This window comes from Siphateles boraxobius, unplaced genomic scaffold (assembly GCF_051911475.1).
Source record: "Siphateles boraxobius isolate OS27281-9 unplaced genomic scaffold, OSU_SipBor_1 19, whole genome shotgun sequence".
NCBI lineage: Eukaryota > Metazoa > Chordata > Actinopteri > Cypriniformes > Leuciscidae > Siphateles > Siphateles boraxobius.
Genome location: NW_027508799.1, coordinates 26929534 through 26951025, shown reverse-complemented (window position 1 = coordinate 26951025; position 21492 = coordinate 26929534). Strand labels below are relative to the sequence as shown.

The window sequence follows — 21492 nt, the reverse complement described above, 5'->3', positions numbered from 1 at the left end:
GTACCAACTGGAGTCAATCCCCGGGAGAAAAAAAGCAGCTTGTGTGTGTGTGAGAATGGGTTTGAACGAGTAACTCCTCCAATGGTATGATCTAGTTTATTTTTCTCATCTCCTGCTGACAGTACCACTCTCCACAAATCCCTTGTTTATTTATACCACTCCAAAGCACTTGTTTTTGTCCGACATGTTTAAAACCTCCTCGTTTTAAACAGATAGCAGTCGTAGCAGTCAGATCAGGTCTCTACTGCAGGAGCAAGTCTTATAGTGTGTAAAGTAAAGTCTTTTAGGTCCACCAGGTCTACTAGATCCTGCACACCATGTAACTTTTTGATTATTGTGGAACCGTAAAAAAAGATATCTTGGTTATACTAGTTTAGAGGAGCATTAGACAGCTTGCCTAGTGAACTATATTTTTTAAATATTCGGAAGAAAGATGTTTGCTCTTTAAAAGTTGCTGCTAGGGGGTTATAGGCGGTTGCTGGGTGTTTTCCAATTGGTCCAATTGAAAAGAGCCCACCTCCAAGTCCCTGTGATATTCTAATCTAGTCCATAGATATGCCTCCTTCAATGCAAGTCTACAAGGGGTTTTCAACTTTATAATCTGCTCAGCTAAAGTCATAATTTGATCAGTTGAAGTCCTTAATATCAGAAATATTAATGAAACATACCTTTGAAAGAACCACTGATAATTAATGAGGCCCTTTGTATGGAGGACTAGGAGTGCCATCATAAAACAATAACTTTTATATCATTTATATCACATTTTTATAAATCATTAACATATTAATTTTCTTTATCTGTTTGAGTGTAAAATGTATTATGTTTTTGTTAGATTTGTCTAACATGAATAAAAACAAGTGGTTTATACATTTACATTTTTATTTTTGAATTAAACATTATTTTATTAAAATAATTCATTTTATTTTTTAAGCGGCACTCCAAGTCCTCCACAGCTTTGAATCTAGACTAAACAACCCTGACAATTTAACACAAATGTCCTTTAGTACATTTATACATAAATGTATCTTGCATTAAGCGACTAACTTGCCATTTCACTAATGGTGTTGGCAGAAAGTGACATTATTGTGATGCATCATGCATATATTATTGTGATGGATCATGAGATGAGGTGACTATTTCAAGACATTTACCAAGAACAGTGGTGGAACAGACTCTTAACTTTTCCAAGTAAACAATCGGTGTGTAGGTGTTCAGATATGACCTTTGGCCTGTAGAAGGATCATCTATCTGCCTCTGGATTGATACCCCAAAGCCTGTAGATTATCTCAGAATGCTACTGTAGAGCCTCATGCTGGGGTGATGGAGCCAGGACAGGAGATTTACACCAGCCCTCTTCATGACCATGTGGCTGCCTCGTTGGGTTGGGTCACTTTTGATGGGTCCCTGTCCAGGTCTGGGTATGTCTGAAAAGAAGGATGCAGTTGGCCTGTGTTATTATTAGCCTGTCCCTGACTTTAAGAGATCAATGTGACCCAAAAGGAGTGTTTAGCATACATTCAAGACTTCAAGTGCATAATATCTAAAGAAGGTCACAGGAGGAAGGAAAGAGCAGGATGAAGCGGAAAAAGATTTTGTGTAGGGTTGGGGGTCTTCAGACGCCCATTAGTCAGACTCAGAAACGTTGTTTATTCACAGATTGGGAGTGACACAGGAAGCTGCCAAAAGGGAGCTTCCCCAGAAACAGTTGTTGGGTGATCCCTGTGTTTCTATAGGAGGAAATGGGAAGTGTGGGTGTGGGCCTGCCAGAGGCCACTTCCAGTCTGCTACTTTAAGGTAATGCATAAAGTCAAAGAGGAACTCACATAAGACAGAAGAATGATCGATCATTCACATTCCACAGACGTCAAAGAATGTTCCTAGTAGGATACAAATCAGCATCAGCATTTGTTGCACAACATCGATGACACCACAGAAAATTACTTTCAATTACCTATTTTAAGTCAACGAACATCACACAATGGCAGGTTGTCTAAATTGTCATTAAATACTTTTATTCGGCAAGGTTGCATTCAATAGATTAAAAGTCACAGTAAAAACATGTATAATGTTCATGCATGAAAATGGTTCAGCGGTGAAAAAGGTGAGAAGGATATTACCCATCTAGGGGGGTTCGGGGGCATGCTTCCCCGAAAGAAAATATTATATATTCCATATTTAAAGCATCAATCTGATGCATTTTTAGATGCATTTTTTGCATACCAGCGCAATTAAAAAAAAAATCTAATAGAATTTCTATAACTCTGTGTTGAACTGATAATCACTCTTTTGTGTGTTAAACACAATCTACTTCATACAGACAACTTCATTATAAAGAAAAACAACAAATAAAAAAAAAATATGATCATAAACTATGACAAAAATTCTATTATAAACTACATTAGTGGATAACTCAGCAGTAAAATTTAGTCTAGAAAAATCACAAGTGTACAATAATTTTATAAAATCTGAACATTTAGTGAAAAAAACATTATTTAGTGGGGAACAAATAAGACACTAAATCTGGTAAATCGTTACACTTTGCTCTTTGTATTGTTGTAAAATACATTAATGAAAAACGATAAAAATCAGAAAGATCAATTATTTTTTATATAGTCTAGGCTACTATAAAATTAAGATTTTTTTTAAATGTATATCACAGCTGTTTAATGAGGCAGCAACATATGATAGATAGGACAGAACAAAAAATGCTATTAATAATCTTTCATTGCGCAAAAGTATTATATGATTATGAAAGGATCCAACACAGTGCGGCACAAAGCGCTAATGCGCATCCCTAGCGCAGAATGATGCGCTTGAAACAACACAGAGTCACAGCGCGCAGCCCGTCGAGTCCGCATTGAAAAGTTCAAAGCACAAAGGAAAGACATATTGATACGTAGTGTATTATACAGTATCTATCTATGCAATATTTATTGAGCCTTTTCTTTTAACAGTTTTAAATTTCAGTTACTGTGCGCGTGAAGAACAATTATAGTGCTCTCCAGTGTTGTGATCTAACAGACACACGTTAGAAAGGAACATGATTAAGATACAGCAATAAAGTCCAGCAAGATAGTCATTTTATGCGAAACCATAGAGCTTTATCTACAGATCAAGTATAATAATATTAACATTGAATCATCTTGGAGAGAGTTTCATCGTTGACTTTGTTGTAACCATAGACTGTAAAGGTTGAACCGAACGCGAAAGGTTGAAAGGTTAACCGAACGCGACGCGCTGTTTGATGCTGAATGGAGAATGACTGACAGCCGCAGCGGAGGGAAACGTTTTCGTGAACTTGAATTTAATGACTTAAATTTCTCTCTCACATCATAATATATCATAATTTCGCCGACAGGTGAGTGATTTTCATGTCTGAATGTGGCAAAAGACTTATATTTCACATTAATGATACTCTTTTGAACATCAAAGAATCTTGAAGAAAATTATCCCAGCTTCCAAAAAAAATATGAAGCAGCACAACTGTTTTCAACATTGATGATAATAAGAATAAATGTTTCTCGAGCACCAAACCAGGATTTCAGAGAGATTTCTGAAGGATCACATCATTTTAAAATATATTATATATAAAAAATAATTTAAAATTATTTCACAATATTATATATATATATATATATATAGAGAGAGAGAGAGAGAGAGTATTGAGAAATAATTTTAAAGTATTTAAAAAAAAGCCTACATATATATATATATATATATTTTTTTTTTTTTTTTTTTTTTGTGTGTGTGTGTGAAATACATCCATAAATGGTAATGAATTAATAATTGTTTGTATCAGAATAATTGGTAAAATGTATTTCAGAAATATGGAAAAGGTAGACAGGTGTGGCTTCCTGGTTCCCCTTGGGAAGAAATTATGGAGAGGAAGGGAGGGTGATGGAGGGATGACAGAGGAATTGTTGGAGTGATTGAGGTAAGCAGCTATTTATATAGTACCATTAGCTTTTCCATAGCCATTTCATTTCCATTTTATGCACAAGCACCACCTGAACTATTGTTAGGAAGTCCACTTTAAAGCACTGTTGGAAGTTATAAAATGGCCTTTAGAACACACACACACACACACACACACACACACACACACACACACACACACACACACACACACACACACACACACACACACACACACACACACACACACACACACACAGAGACAGCTGGCACCTTTTATGCTCTGGATTTAAGCCACATAGACCCTGCCATGGAAATACTTCCCCCTTCCATTCCCTTTATCTCTCTGTGTGAAAGTTTTACAGATTCCATCTCTGGGAAATCTCTATCTCTCCCCAGTCAGTCTCTCTCCCAGAGTGTCAGGATGCTCTGATTAGTTATCCTTATAATCTGGATAGAATGCCAGTCTTTTGAGATGCTTTGTTTTATTTTCATCTAGGGTACCCTTTAGATCAGTGTATCTTTAATTGAAGGGCAGCACATCCCCCACAGACATCCCTCTCCCACTACGCCCTGACCTTGGGATCTATGTGTGGAATTCTCTCATTTATCTGTGCGGGCCTCTCCTCTCCATGTATCCTTTTATTTTTTCACATTCCTGATCCTGGTACTGTTTATTTCTAAATGACATCAGTATAATCCTCAGACATGCACACAACTGAGCAGACATAGTTCACCCAAAATGAAAATTCTACATCGTCATTCCAAACCTGTACGTCATCTTCTTCGATGAAACAACAGGAGATGTAAGTGAAAGGGAATTAATGGATGAATCCCTTGTTCTGAACTGAAAGTGGCGCCACCTGGACCACAGTAGGAAATAAGCTGCAGATCCAAGCATTTATCCACTGATCTACAGAGACAGACAGTTGCAGATTTAATAATAAGTAATCAAATGAAATGCAACAACTTCATTTGAGCAGTTGGATGTGTCAGCAAGAATTACCTTTCAATCAAATAACTGTGCAACTCCTCTATGTTAAAAACTCCACTCAATTTGTTTATGAAATTAAATTGATTTGAATTAAAATTATTTTTGGACATTGCTAATTGTAGTAGCGGTTCACATGTATGTTTAATCTTGGAAATGTAAATAATACTGTGCATAATGAATGTTCATATGTTGATTTGTGATGTCATAACCAGCACTGTCCTTACCACTTTCTGAAACAAAGAAACTAATCATAAATGAATTAATCGAATTGGATGATTTGTCTTGAAGTCCACCTTTGGCTTGAAGTACACGCTAGTATTATTTTTATCAGTATAATTAGTATCAGTATATTTAGTTCCAATGTACACAGTGATAACAGTGTTTATACTTATCCAGTATGTGCAGGTCTGTGGCTCAGAGGATAAACTTGTCTTTTGTCTTGGTTCAAATCCCACACTATTTTTACCATGTAAATCAAAGCTCAATAAAACTCATCAAACAACACACTTTAATGGCCCAGGCTCAGTGGCATAGGAGATAACACTTTGACTTTCAATCATGGAGATTTAAATTTAAATCTTATTACTGGTGATGTTAAATTTCACAAAGTATGTGGCTCAGTGGATGCAGTTGATAAAGCGTTGGGCTTTAATCAAGGAGACTGGAGTTCAAGTCCCACTCTTGCTTGTGTTAAATTGTTGTCTATTTCAAACAAAGTGGCCAAAACACCAACTCTCACTGTGGAAGCCACAGTGACGCAAGTGGCTGGACACACGTTCTGTGATGGTAAGAGTGTGCTCAAGTTAAGGTTCAATTCCCACTTCAGATTGCTGTCCCAGTAATTTAAATAAAATTGTTATCGATAGTTGTTTTAATCAAAAAGAAATTGCCCTAGACACCAGCTCTGCGTGTGAAAGCCACAGTGGTCCAAGTGGTTAAACATGTTAGTTGTGGATAAGGTTGCGTTGGAGGCATGAGTTCAAATCCCAGACTTGCTGAGTTTTTTTCCATCAAATAAAATTAAACAAAACTCTCAATAAAAACACCCTTTCAACACACCCTTTCAACATAATGGACTCAGTGGCTCAGTTAATAAGGCGTTGGGCTTTAATCAAGGAGATTTGAGTTCAAATCCCACTCTTGCTTATGTTAAATTGTTGTGATAATATCAAACAAAGTGGCCAAAACACCGGCTCTGAGTGTGACTAGAGGCTAAACGCATGTTCTCTGCTGGTGATGCTATGATAGAGGCATGGGTTCAAACCCCACTATTGTTTACATTACATCAATGTCATTATAACCAACAAAGTGCCACAAACGCCAGCCTTGAGTGTAAAAGCCACAGTTGTGCAGCGGCTTAATGCACACTCTCTGGTGATGAAAATGTGATAGAGGCGAGGTTTCAAACCCCATTATTGCACACATTGTCATTATATCAAACAAAGTGGCTCAACACATCTTCTCTGCTGGTGAAGCTGTGATAGAGGCATGGGCTCAAATCCCACTGTTTTTTACATTAAATTAATGTCATTATAATCAATAAAGTGCCTGAAATGTCAGACATAAGTGTGAAAGCCGCAGTGGCTAAACACACACTCACTGCTGGTAAAGCTGAGATAGAGACGAGGGGCTTTTATATCACGGGTCATCCAGGTGAAAAGTGAAATATAAGTTCCAGCACTTATCTCAGCAAGAGATCTGTGGCTCACATGTATGAGCGCTGCCTCATGGTTTCAGAGGTGGCTGGTTTGATCCCAGCCAGATCTCCGTGATACGAGTGAATGGTGTATGTATGAAGGGGTGGGGATTTTTTCCATCAAATAAAACAAAACTCTCAATAAACACCCATTCAAAACACACTTTCAACTCAACTGGCTCAGTTGATAAAGCGTTGGGCTTTAATCAAGGTGATTTGAGTTCAAATCCCACTCTTGCTTATGTTAAATTGTTGTGATTATATCAAACAAACTGGCCAAAACACCAGCTCTGAGTGTGAGAGCCACAGTGGTGCAAGTGGCTAAACACACATTAGTTGTGGATAAGGTTGCGCTGGATGTATAAGTTCAAACCCCACCTCTGTGTCATTTATTGTAAAATCACAGGTCATCCAGGTGAAAAGTGAAATATAAGTTCCAGCACTTATCTCAGCAAGAGATCTGTGGCTCACATGTATGAGCGCTGCCTCATGGTTTCAGAGGTTGCTGGTTTGATCCCAGCCAGATCTCCGTGATACGAGTGAATGGTGTATGTATGAAGGGGCGGGGATGTTTCGGGTCCCCCCCGAACCCCGTCACAATGTCCAGCAGCGGTTATGCTTCTTGATACAATGAAAACAAAAATTTAGCTGACTAAAAAATTTGGCCTGCCGTCCCTTCCCCACCTATTTAGGTTCCCATCATTTGCTTTTTAAAGGGGTGACCCTCCAAAAAGAAAATGATGGTAACCTACATGTTTAGCGCCAAACAACACCATTCACACGTTAAAAGTCTTACCTTTCCATCAGCAGAAGTCCATCATTACAGTGAATGTCTGTCCACACGTCCCAGAGCTCTGCTTCTGATGACTGGACGCTCCAAACACATCCTGTATTCTGTAGAATAAACATAAACACAAACATTACTACATACTGAATAACTAAAACTTCAGAATTTAAAAGTTAGTCTATATAATAGTTAGGCTATTAGGAATTAACTTTGAAGTCCTAAAGCTGTACAGTGTAAAATATATAATATATAGTATGAATGCTGAATCAATAATACTATTTTGGGTCAATCTTCTGTTCTTTTAATTAAGTTACTGTCTTACAGGCCACAGAACTACTGGAAACAAACACCCTCCTTCAGTTGTGAGTGCTGACCAAACAAACAAAGCAAAAAACATGTTTTTTTGTTTAATGGAATTTTTACATTATTTGGAACTTTTAAGGTCATGATTAGGTTTAATTCACTATAAACAATTAATGAAGATAAATAAGATGACAAATCTAAGTGTTAACGGGTCATAGATAGTTCTAAGTCATAGATTATTACCTAAGGTAAGACTGCAACAACAGAAAAAACACGACTCTTACTTCATAATATGAATATCAGAGGGCGATTAATTTAAAGACTATAAAGGCAATGCAAAACAACTGATTCATTCGTTTTTCTAAAAGTCTGACAGTGAGTTCAAGAGGAGAGCAGAATGCAAATGAAGTCTGTGATAAATCTTCATAGAGAATGACCTTCATAGCTGTCAAATAACAAGACTTAACGTTAAAGGCCACAACAAAATGAACGTTTCTGCGTTTTAGTTCATTTTCGTTCATTTTAGTCACAATAAATGCAACATTCAATCATCACAATATGAATCTAAATAACCTGACAATGAGACCTGCTTTGAAATAGCAGAAAAAAGCAACATCACATAACTACTTAAAAACGTAAATAATGGCTTAAGAGCACAGATATATTAAGACTTTTATAATGACTTAAAGTCTTAATAAGATAATGCAAGAGAAAAGCACCTTATCTCTAGAGTTTAACTTACTTACATGACATTTGAGTCGCTCGCGTGACATCTTTGCTTCATGAACTTTATCGCAGCGTGTATCGGATTTGTTTGTTTATGGGCTGAAATATGTGTCGTTGAGTGACATTGAAATACTGTCATCTGCAGTTTATGTAGTTTAAACGGTCTGTACGTGTTGTGGCCACTGTAACAAGCGTAATGTTGTCAAGCATCAGAAGCTGTCAGACTGAACCTGAAACACGTTGACGCCGGCTAGAGGAGCGGATGGAAAACTGCACTTCAGTTTGAAACCACGTGATCGAGGTGGCGGCCAGTTGTAGGTGAGGCTGAAATATACATTTCATATATTTTCCGAAAAATCTATGATTTTGTCACGGTCTTGACCAGCAGAGCAACATGGATCTACCAGTTTTAGAAAACGAACCAGATCATCTCTCAACTGATGGGGTAACAGATGAAATGTGTTGAACTCACAGGCACGTGCTCAAAATGTAAACCATAGACTGTAAAAAAAAAATAGGTGACCGCGTAAACATAAAATACGGTTCGATTTGCTTCTTTTTGTACGTTTTTTTGTATGTTTAAAGTAGCTGTTTGTCTGTCTATAGTTATTTAAAATGATATGCATCATGTTTGTTCACAGTTAAACAATGCCTTCGTGTTATTGTATCAGTTCAAGTAGGTTTAAGCAGTATTTATAATAAAGCAACATTATAATTGAAACATAGGACAGATCGAGACATTTTTTTATCAAAATGACTGTCTAAATCTATAAACCAATGCAATGGCTGATATTACGACTAAAATGCTGTCTAATAGTGGCTATTTACTGATTAAACAGCCACAGGCATGAGATCTGGGGCCGTATTCACAAAGAATTTTATTTTACCACTAGGAGTACTCCTAAATCCCATTAAAATATTTTAGCTAGGAGTTTTCTCTTAAAAGTTATTCACAACGCCTTTCAGACCTACTCTTAGTAAGGAAAAATGACAACTCCTAAACTAAGAGTGAGTCTTCGTTGCTATGGATGACGTCAATTCTCATGCACGAGTTTCCTCGCAATGATCACGGTGATTGGTTGTTAGATGACAGGGCCATCATGCGGAACATAACACAGACGCAACAAATCATGGAATTACGACATCTAAATATGTCTGTGTCCTACACAAAATAATAATAGTAATGTCATCGAAATGCATATATAATGACATGTTTGTGCAGGCCCCAGTGAAGTGTAATTCTAAAAAGGCAGAAAGAGAGAGAAAAGTGGTGAATTCAATTCAATTAAATTAAGGTAGCCTAATACCCTAATGAAACCGCCACTTGCCTAATAATGAAAAACGACACTTGCATTAACACTTGCTTGGTTAATTGACATCCTATTAGTATAGAAGCTTGTTTCCGCCACTGAATACAAATAAATTAAAATAATTGCGACTTTTTTATCTCATTGCGAGATATTAAGTCAGAATTGTGAAAAATAAAGTCGCAGTTGTGAGATAAAAAGTCGCAATTAGCTTTTTTATTTTTCATTCTGTGGCGGAAACAAGCTTCCATAGCCTAAATAGACTACTTAAAGCAAGTAAATGTTGCTCCTATTGAAGTAATGTAATAGTTGAATGACGGTGGATTATGAACTCGCCAAAACGAAAAAGAAAGCCCAACTGGACGCAGGATCAGTTACTGCTGCTGGCCCAGTTGGTGCTGAAAAAATAAAAATAAAAGGGAAATTCGACACTGGGATATCAAGTAAAACTAAGCGTGAGACATAGGAGAAGATTTGTTTGCAGATCAATGCAGCATTCCCGCTTGTGTGGCGGACCCCGGACGACTGCGAGGCGGTGATATGCGCTACAATCCTTTGTGAATAGGTCTTAGTGAGTTAGGAGTCCTCTCGACTTCTTTTAAGCTGTCCCAGACTTAGGTGCTACTTTTAGGGCTAAAATGCTTCGTGAATTACTTTTAGTGAAAAAAATTAGGAGTCCTAAAGTTAGGAGTGACACGCCCATTATTTTTAGGAGTTGCTACTAAATTCGCCAGTTAGGAGCTACTTTTAGCCTTAAAATTCTTTGTGAATACGGCCCCAGATCAGAATAGTGTGTCAGAGCCCCTCGTGGACAATAAGTGTCTGCAATAATATGTGAAAACAGCAGATGTAGGAGGACATGGGTTTTAAACACCTGCACATGGTAAAAGCTCTATGTCGCTTTCACTCCGTGTAGTAGAGAACAAATTTAATTGGGAATGCAGCTAAATTGCCCCCCTAAGGGTAGAAATCCACGTACTTATATACATTTACACACAGCAGATAAATTATATTAATACATCAGTAAGTTCCGAAGTTGATATTCAGTCCAACAGCATTGGGACTTTTGTGTCTGAGTTACAGACAGACTGTCAGATTATTGATGGAGATTTTACATCGACTCTTTCTGCAGGTTACATCGAGACGCCAGTAGTTAGCGATAAAGTGACATTCATTCAGTAACGAAACAAGTGAGTGACTCAAGAATCATTCATTCAACTGATTTGTTCAAAACATCATTAATTTAGCCATTACAGGCAGAGAATGTGGCTCTATGAGCCAAAGCTGATTTTAGACCGCATTTAAACACAGTTAAACAACCTGAAATTTGAATTTCTATTAAGGATAATTTCGGTCAATGCAAATTATTGCAGAAATGTTTGGCTATTGAGACAAGTAATCTGCAAACAAGCCATTAATGAAAATTATTTGTCCTAAAATTTGTTTTACTGACTAAATACAGCATATATGGGATCATGCACTTTCAAATCAATGCTGCAACTGGTAAATAACCTCTTGTTTTTTTCTTTTCTTATTAGATGACTACTGTGGGAATGGATCAACAGTGATGACTGTTTGTAGTGCTCAACTCAAGTCCTGGGAACCAGTGCTGCACATTTTGTTTGTCTCTCTTATTTAATAGCAGTTTTAGTTCTTGAAGCTCTGAAAATGTGTTTGATTTAAATCAGATCCGATGTATTTAATGAGGGAGACAAAAATGTGCAGAGCAGGATCAAGAAATACAAGTTTGCATGAGAACTGAATCCTGGGAGGAGGAGTGTGTCATCTCTGGGTGGAGGAAGATTGTTCTTCACCATATCCTCACTGATGAAGCATTGCTTGTACTCACAGCCTACCTCATGAAGTTGATTATTGGCCTGTCCCAATGCCCACACTTGCAGTCTTGGCCACTTGACAGGAAGTTAAATGCACAAGACTGTCCTGGGTCTGATAAATGCCAAAGCTCATTGCCCTTAATGGACACTAAATCCACATTATCTCTAATACCCCATCAGAGCGATATTTGAAGTGTATCCCATCATTCATTATTTTTCTATACACGTTAAGCACTAAAACTGAACCTAAACTATAAAAGTGACCTGAGATCAGTTAAAACTCTATAGTAGTTACTGGGTCACAAGTTTACCAGTTTAATGCCACCTAGTGGTGAAACAAATGTTTCTAAACAGTTTGAAGTGGAGAAGCATTGTTTTGCAGCAATCTAATGCCAGTTTGACATGCGCTCTGAACCATAGCGATTGGTAAAAGTTTTAAAGCTGCATGAAGCAGTGGTACATATAAGAGCTGTAGACTCACCTGTGTTAGAGTCCCGACATGTCTTGATCACACTCCTTTACTTACTTTAGAGGATAATCATTTGCCTTCAAACATGAGAGTCTGGATTCAGATCACACAACTGCTGACTTTTCCATCAAATAAAACAAAATTCTTCATTAAAAAAAAACACCCTTCAACTGAACAGGCTCAGTAGATTAAGTGTTGGGTTTTAATCAACTCTCACTGTGAAAACCACACTGGTGAAAGTGGCGAAACACACGTTCTGTGCTGGTAAGGGTGCGCTGAAATCAGGGATCAAATCCCACCTCAGCATGTTGTCCCTACAATTTAAATTAAACTGTTATCGATAGTTGTTATATCAAACAAAGTGGTGCAAGTGGTTAAACATGTTAGTTGTTGATAAGGTTGTGCTGGAGGCATGAGTTCAAATCTCAGACTTGCTGAGTTTTTTCCGTCAAATAAAACAAAACTCTCAATAAACACCCATTCAAAACACACATTCAAAACACACATTCAACTTAACAGACTCAGTGGCTCAGTTAATAAGGCGTTGGGCTTTAGAGATCTGTGGCTCACATGTATGAGCGCTGCCTCATGGCTTTAATCAAGGTGATTTGAGTTCAAATCCCACTCTTGCTTATGTTAAATTGTTGTGATTATATCAAACAAAGTGGCCAAAACACCGGCTCTAAGTGTGAGAGCCACAGTGGTGCAAGTGGCTAAACACACATTAGTTGTGGATAAGGTTGCGCTGGATATATAAGTTCAAACCCCACCTCTGTGTCATTTATTGTAAAATCACAGGTCATCCAGGTGAAAAGTGAAATATAAGTTCCAGCACTCATCTCAGCAAGAGATCTGTGGCTCACAGGTAAGAGCGTTGCCTCATGGTTTCAGAGGTTGCTGGTTTGATCCCAGCCAGATCTCCGCGATACGAGTGAATGGTGTATGTATGAAGGGGCGGGGATGTTTCGGGTCCCCCCCGAACCCCCGTCACAATGTCCAGCAGCGGTTATGCTTCTTGATACAATGAAAACAAAAATTTAGCTGACTAAAAAATTTGGCCTGCCGTCCCTTCCCCACCTACTTAGGTTCCCATCATTTACTTTTTAAAGGGGTGACCCTCCAAAAAGAAAATGATGGTAACCTACATGTTTAGCGCCAAACAACACCATTCACACGTTACAAGTCTTACCTTTCCATCAGCAGAAGTCCATCATTACAGTGAATGTCTGTCCACACGTCCCAGAGCTCTGCTTCTGATGACTGGACGCTCCAAACACATCCCGTATTCTGTAGAATAAACATAAACACAAACATTACTACATACTGAATAACTAAAACATTCAAATTAAGTTAGTCTAATTAAATGTAAACTGACAACAAAAAAAATTCTTAAAGCTGTGTGAAAATGTTACAAAGTATATGAAAATTATTTCTTCTCAGGTTAAATGATGCCATTAATTGAATTACAATTTTACAGGCTACAAAAGGATAAGAACACTGAATAGGAAAAAAAGCCTACTTTCCACGCTTCAGTGTGAGAGCTGACGCTCGATGCTTAAAATAACTGCCCTAGTGGAGTTATAACTTTAAGATGAAACTTCCCTTCAGAGAACAGTAATCCTAAAAGACATGTTCCCTGCACATGGATTGATCCCTGACAGTTTTCATTAGAAGAAAAGCACTTAAGTTAACACACACTAACTGATTATATCAAAAAGCATCAATCCTCTAGATTATTACATACAGTAAAACAACTAACAACAACAGAGACTAAACCCACGATTGCCCATTATTCTACTTCATTGCACATAAATCAGAGGACGATTCATTCGAAGCTTATACATGTAACAAGAACTAACGGTTAAATTGTTTATCTAAAGGTCTGACAATGAGTTCAGCAAGAGAGCAGGTTGTAAACAAAGTCATCTCATGATGCTATTAAATCAGTGTCTGAATCCGTGTCTTACAGGCCGAACTAAAAACTAACTCCCCATTCAAAGAAAGCCAGACCTACAAAACATCAGAACAATATTAGAAATGCCATGCAAAGGAAACCAATTGCAAAGTATCTATCCTCTGCTTTAATTTATTTGTTCATGCTTGTAGTAATATAATGACATTTTAATAAAAATACCATTTTAAAGGCAGTGATTTACTCTCATATACCAGTCATAACAGGAAGTAGATGTAGTCATAACATCAGAGCTTCACACAAGACACAACTCCTGCTCCTAACATACATCCAGAAACGACTGCAATATCAACGGAGTCCTTCTTATTTCACTTTATAGTGTGAATATCAGAGGGCGATTCGTTCAAAGATTAAAAAGGTAACGCTACAACTACCGATTGATTTACATTATAGTGCGTGCAAGTCAATTGACAAGAGAAATTGAGTTCATGCTAAAAGTTACTTACAGGTGAGTTTTGTGACATACTCGGTTCCCTCATTTTATCCGTCTGTGTGTCGGTTTTATTTGCAGTTGAGCTGGAATATGTGATGGTAAAGTTACGTTAAGAGCTGTCATCTCATCTGCACGTGTTGTTGTGATTGTCGTCAAGCGTCATGTTGTCAAGCAGCAGAAGCGTCAGACTGAAGGGGAAATCCGCTTCTGCCGCCTAGTGGAGCGGATGAAAAACTGCACTTTACTTTTGTATTTTAGTGGCGAGATCACTTTTGAGACTTTGAATCATGAAACAGGAATATAAACATCTTTAAATCCTACAGATGCATTGGTCATCTTGTACAATATCTGTGGCGCAGAAAATAATGGTTTGCCTTTGAATGAGAAAGCCTAGTATTTTGTGTGTGATATATATATATATATATATATATATATATATATATATATATATATATATAATTTATCAGAAGAACAGAGAGGACAGAAGAAAAATCAAATTTAAGTTCATTGGACTCTATTTGCGACGGTGTAGTTTACCCAAATCACCACAGGAGGGCGAAACAATTTTCATTTTATAAGACTAGATTTGCAGCGGTGTAATTTACACAAATCACCACTGGAGGGTGAAAGAATGTTAAATGTTTTAGACTCGATTTGCTGCAGTGTACTTCACACAAATTCCCACATGAGGGCGAACTCTTGTAAGTTCATTAGACTCGGTTTGCAACGGTGTAAATCATACAAATCACCAAAGGAGGGCAAAACAATTTTAAGTTCATTAGGTTCGATTTGCAGCAGTTAAATTCACACAAATAACCACAGGAGGGCGAAATAATTTTAGATCTGACTTTTTTGCATTTGTATTTATTTAGATAGGACACAGCAAAATTCACACACAGATACTGATAGAGTTGATACAAAAAATAACTTAAATTATAACAATACATGCATTATAGTGCATATTTAGCGAATATATAAGTTTGCATATTTCAATCTAAAATCTAAGTAAATACTTAGCAAGATTTATTGTGTTTATTTCTGGACTGAGTAGTCAATGAATTATCAATCAATGATGATCATCTTTTACCCAGCTTAAACATATGATAAGATCAACTTTAAATCTAAAACAACATCATTGCATCACAATCTCTGTGGCAAAGTGGATAGTTGTCTACTTTACCAACCAGAAAGTCCTGGTTCAAATCCCACGTTTGTTAAAGTTATTCATCATTTAACACAAAGCTCTTGATAAAACCTGTTCAAATGACTCACCATCTCAGCAGTCTCAGGAGATAAAGAGTTGTGTTTCAATCACAGCGCCCTGAGTTCAAATCTATTGCTGACTTTCAATAGTTCTCATTAAGGTGAGAACTATTGGTGAGACAAGGTGTTCTGAAAAGCAGTCCTTATCATGTGTGAGTGGGATAAACACACACTCTCTGAAGACAAGGCTGTGATGAAGACATGGGTTCAAATCTCACTTTAACCGCTTTATTGGAAACTCTCAGGTTAACAGTGAAATACAAGTTCCTTCACATATCCCTTCACATATCCCAGCACATATCCCAGCAAGAGATCTGTGGCTCACAGGTAAGAGCGCTGCCTCATGGGTTCAGGGGTTGCTGGTTTGATCCCAGCCAGATCTCCGCGGTATGAGTGAGTGTGAGTGGCGCGCCCAAAGGAGGGGGATACCAGAGAGGTCTCCCCCCGGAGCTTCCAGCGCAGTCACCAGTGGGGGTTATGCTTTTTGGACAGAATGAAAAAAGAAAATGTATTTATATAAAAATTTTCCCCTCCTCATCCCTTCCCCACCTGCTTAGGTTCTCATCATTTGCTTTTCAAAGGGAGGGAGGGGGGGGGGGGAGGCCCTTCAAAAAGACAATGATGGAACCTACATGTTCAGCAAAGTAAAAGGTATACATCACCTGTCCATCAGCAGAAGTCCATCATTACAGTGAATGTCTGTCCACACGTCCCACAGCTCTGCTTCTGATGACTGGATGTAATGGACCAAACACATTCCTTCTGTGAGGAAAGACATCAATTTAATTACTCCATATTCTAAATCTCAAATGAGAATGTGTGAAAGTTAAACTATAATCGGACTGTAATTGTTTCTCATGGGAGAAAAACACAGACATTAGATATTCGGACAGCAATAAAATCACCGACTAACTCCTATAAATGTTGAAAATACCATCTGATTAGGGCTTTTGTCTAATGACTAGTTAATAGATGGAAATGGAATAAACTGAAAGCCTGAAGCTGTACAATGTAGAAACATATTACTGATTATATTATAGTTCTTCAATAATGCTGTATCAACAATAATCTTTTAATACAATAAAAATTAAGAGGATACTTTAAACACGAGTAATGCTAAAAGACTGGTTTGCTGCACATGGTTTTAGCCTGGTTCTGGACTGTATATATGACAGTATAGAAGAAAAGCACAGCAGCTACAAAACCATGAAGCAGCAGACATACACTTCACACACACCTACTGACCCAATTAACAAACTGGATTATTACATATACATGTCTTTCACCTAAAGTGTTGTTGTTGTTTGACAACTAAGTTAAGTGTGTATGAGACTAGAATGTTTAAGTTATGTGGGTTTTAGACAATGATATGGATACTTACAGATAAGTCGAGTGACACTGGATCCCTGCACTTCATCACAGCGTGTATCAATTTTGTTTGTTTATGGGCTGCAATATGCGTGGTTTAGTCACCTTATAATACCGTCACTGAGCTGTCATCTGCAGAATCTAAACTTAAAACTATACAAAAGTCTACATGCTGTTGTCAACATAGACAGTGGTTGTCAAGCGTCATGTTGTCGGGCAAGCATCCAAATGTCTGACCGAACGTGAAGGCGCTTACGCCGCCTAGTGGTGCGGAATCTGCGGATGAAAAACGTCTCTTTTCGACCTTCAGATTGTGTTATTGACTATTTACTCTTCTAAAAGGTCACACATACTTTTACTTTTTCATATTCTATTTTTTTTTAAGTATTTGAACTATAGTTTTGAACTGTTGATCATCAGCTTCCTCTTGTGGTCAATTAGTGTGTCAGCGCATATAAACGAAACGACAAACCCGAGGTGTAGACTGAGATTAAAATAGCATATTTAACAGCAAATCTAATTTCGTCAGGGTCTCGACCAGTATAGCAACAGGGATCTACCAGTTCTGGTAAATTAACCTGATGAGTGAATTAACCTCAGCTAAGAGTTAGAATGCACGTACATATTTATTATTTTCACAAATGTAAAATGTTTCACAACAAATGACTGTCTCTCTCACTCATCCAATAATTCGTTTAGTCGAATAGTTTAAAACACCTGCTTCACTCAGTAACAAAACAAGCGAGTATATGAGCAGATATTTTAGATCGACCAACACAGAACGGTTTCATTTGAATAATTGTTGACGAATAAACATTAAATATTGTTTTTATTGCACATATTTTGCTTGGAGGCAAATATTTAGCAATTAAAAAAAAAGATTATTATAGAGAGTATTTTAACACATTAAACAACTTGAAATATTAACTACAAACTACAAAAACAATCAAGAACATTCTTTTATTGGTCAATGCTAAATTATTGCAGAAATGTGCTTCGGCCATGTAGACAAGCGATGTACTGCAAACAGGTCTTATACAAAACTTATAATTGTGGTGAAATAATAAAAAAATATATACTTTTGTTATTAATTATTAAATTCAGCATGTACTCTATGCATGCATTTAGAACTGAATCAAATCTAACAATATTATCAGAAAGGCACTTAATAAAGGACCAACCTCTTGATTTGTTCTTAAACTTTTAAGTTTCTCAGTGTAAATTGATCAACACCAGGTCCCACTTACAGAGTGATCCACCTTACACAGTGATTGCATTAATATGAATAGTGTAAAACTAATGGAGCATGAACTTTGATGAACTGTTGTTGCTGCTAATGTAAAAATGTATAACACTACACAATACTTGTTGATGATTAAAAGGTGCATAATTAAGAAAAAAATGCAAGTGTAAAGTCACATTAAATTATTCCATTCCAATCTCATCCTGCATCTGATAATATAATGCAAAAAAAGGTTGCTTTAACCCAGGCATAAAACACACACAACTTCTCCAAAACTTAATAGCAGATACATCTTTATACATGCATGCAGAAGTTTCTCAAGAAAACAGTCGGTACATTTTGATATAAGCTGAAAAGGTAGAGGAATTTTCTTTGCATCATTATAGATACAGATTAGTTAAAGCCATGTTTGACATGCACAGGCATTTGGCAGGTGGTAGCATGGCTATCATTTTAACTGAAGCTGCACTTGTTTAATGCAAAACCGCTTGCTTCCAGCTGTCACAGGTGAGACCCTTCTAGAAGGTGAAGCGCCTGTCAATGGAATGGCCCACTTTGTCCAGGCTGGGGTTGGAGGCGAACTGAATCATGGGAGGAGGTCCACACATGAGGATGAGTGTGTCATCACCGGGTGGAGGAAGGTGGTTCTTCACCATATCCTCACTGATGAAGCCTTGGCTGTATTCCCAATCTACCACATGAAGTTGATTATTTTGTCATTATTGATTAATATTATGTCACCGAAACTGAAATTGTTCTTTGGCTAAACAGCATCTGCAAAAACAAGATGTTCTTACCGTCTGGTGCCCTGTCGACGGTGTACCACAGCTTGAAACGGGCCGGGTGATTGGCCATGACCTCTTCTAACTCATGGCGTAGGAGAATGTCTTTTTCTGTCTGTTTGAAGATATGAAAAGTAGTGAGTTGGAATAATTATTAGTTTTGAACCAAATTGATGTCTTTTTGTCCACAGGAATTACCCTCACTTTTCACATGAATATAGTTTTGGTTTAAAAATATAGTTTTGGTTTATAATTAGTACATCTATTTATCACGTATAATATATATATATATATATATATATATATATATATATATATATATATATATATATATATATACAAATGACATATATAAATGTACTTATTAAACCAAATCTATATATAGACAGACAGAAATGTCCATGGAAAAAAACGTGGCTCACCTGGTTTGCAAAAAGTAAATAGCACACAGTCTCATCCTTTGGATCTTTCATGATTGCTTGGATTATCTGGAGCATAGGTGTAATGCCTAAAGAAAATAAAACAAAGATGTACTAACAGGACAAGTTTTATTGCGCTCCAAAAACTGCTATAAAAATAAAATAGATGATAATGTGATTACCTGTACCACCAGCGATCATGCCAACATGTTTTGCGGTTTTCACCACAGGGTCTGATTTCTTATCAGTCCTGATTGCAAATGATCCTGCAAAAAATTTATAGTTTAACTTCATTATGAAATTTTCAGTTGCTTTCATAGCTTTTCTTTGACTCACAGTGGATTTCAAGACTACAAACCTTTGCCCTTGTAAACCAGCAGCCCACTCGGTCCTCTGAAATCAATTGTGTCACCAATACGAAGGCTCTCCAAATATTGGGACATCTTCCCACCCTCTGGGAATTTTGGATGGACATTTTTGTAATATATCTAAAATAAATGAGGCAACAAAAAGTTGAAAAAACATTATTTTAGCATTTTTAAAATCTTTAAAAATCCATCTTTGCGTTACAGTTATACGCATACCTTGACCACCAGATCCACGAAGCCCTTGTCATCATCACTAGACACCGGGGTGTAAGGCCTCACTGCAATGTTGCCATCAATCCTGGCAGACAGGTAGATGTGTTGCCCTAAAATGCAATTATTCAACATATTAAAGTTAGCCAATGAACAAAATGCAAAATAGTCAAATGCAAAATGACAGCATATCTTCTGCACTCACCAATAGGAAGTCCAAGAACATGATCAGGTGATTTTAAAGCAAAGCGAAACTTTCTTGTGTCGTGGCTAATAACCTTAATAAAAGACAGAAAGAAAGAGTTAAAGCAGCTAATGCAGATAAAAACTTACTTATGCACAAGTTAACCATCACATTTGAAAATATCCTCACTTCTTTGTCCACAAGGCGCAATGGATACTTCAAATTGGGGTCTTCAAGGGTAATGGCAGGTCTGCTCTTACCAAAGAGCCTCCGGAGCAAATTAAACACGAACTGAAGGCTACCAGAGATCAGCTACAGAAAGAAAAATAAAACGGCATTTTTCAAATCATGCAATAACATACCAAATAGGTTCATATACAAAATTATAATGGGCGTGTCCTGCACAAAGGTTAAAAACAAACTGATGGGTGTGTGATCTTACAGTCTATGTGTGTGATGTGTCAACAAAATGGATTAAATTAGCATTCTTTCAATTCTTGAAACATCTCTAATAATGAGATATCAGTATGCTAACAGTGTCAAGATACAGTTGCGTGCTGCAAAAAATACATATGGAATAAAGACGCATTTATTTAATATAGATACTCACGTTGATGATGAAGGACATTTTCTCCTGCAGTGTTTACAGAGACTCTATCAAGTAACGAAGACGGATAATTATAACACTTACAGGAAAATAATAACTTCACTAGAAAGTTAGCTGCGTGCTTGTCAAAACGATAATCTCTTCCTGGAATGGGAGGAGATAACTGCTAATGACGTCGTTACGTTAAGCTTCGAAACCTTTGCGAATCGTTTGTTTCGAATCATCAGTGAACGAGCTTCGTTACGTAACGTTAACATAGAGGAACGTTAACTGTATCGAAACGTTTTGACATATCAATGGTTCAGCTCAAACATGAACCCGTGTCTAACCCATAGACTAAAAAAAAAAAAAAAACATAGAATATGTTGCGCGTTTGTGCTATTCATCCTTTGACCACCAGACGGCGACAACATCCAAATAATATTTGATCTTAAACCAAAAGAAATGATTATAATGCATGCTGACGAATTTCGTTCATTTTATCAAGTGATAAATGCAATGGCTAAATCGTTCCCGATAAAAGATATACTACAGGTAAAAGAAAATTGGCAATCAGTTAAAATATATGTCAGGTGAAGGTTGTATTGAATAGTTTAATCTCATGTCAACTT

General features: G+C 37.1%; 1 protein-coding gene and 1 long non-coding RNA gene across 3 annotated transcripts; both read right to left on the bottom strand.

Annotated features, from left to right (window-relative positions):
* Nucleotides 1–3751: 3751 nt before the first annotated feature.
* On the bottom strand, nt 3752–8625 carry LOC143742022 (uncharacterized). Of its 2 annotated transcripts, none has more exons than XR_013205320.1 (3): nt 8442–8625; nt 7402–7499; nt 3752–4828 (listed from the first exon to the last, which is right to left on the bottom strand). It is a non-coding gene; the product is annotated as an uncharacterized LOC143742022 (long non-coding RNA). The 2 variants fall into 2 exon arrangements; XR_013205319.1 differs by lacking the exon at nt 3752–4828 and adding an exon at nt 6934–7226.
* Nucleotides 8626–18014: 9389 nt separating this feature from the next.
* On the bottom strand, nt 18015–21207 carry cyb5r3 (cytochrome b5 reductase 3). Its single transcript, XM_077234646.1, has 9 exons — nt 20885–21207; nt 20464–20586; nt 20296–20368; nt 20097–20203; nt 19871–20000; nt 19695–19778; nt 19516–19601; nt 19109–19208; nt 18015–19002 (listed from the first exon to the last, which is right to left on the bottom strand). The coding sequence occupies exons 1-9, from the start codon at nt 20900–20902 to the stop codon at nt 18830–18832; spliced, it is 894 nt and encodes a 297-aa protein (XP_077090761.1). The 5' UTR covers nt 20903–21207; the 3' UTR covers nt 18015–18829.
* Nucleotides 21208–21492: the final 285 nt, after the last annotated feature.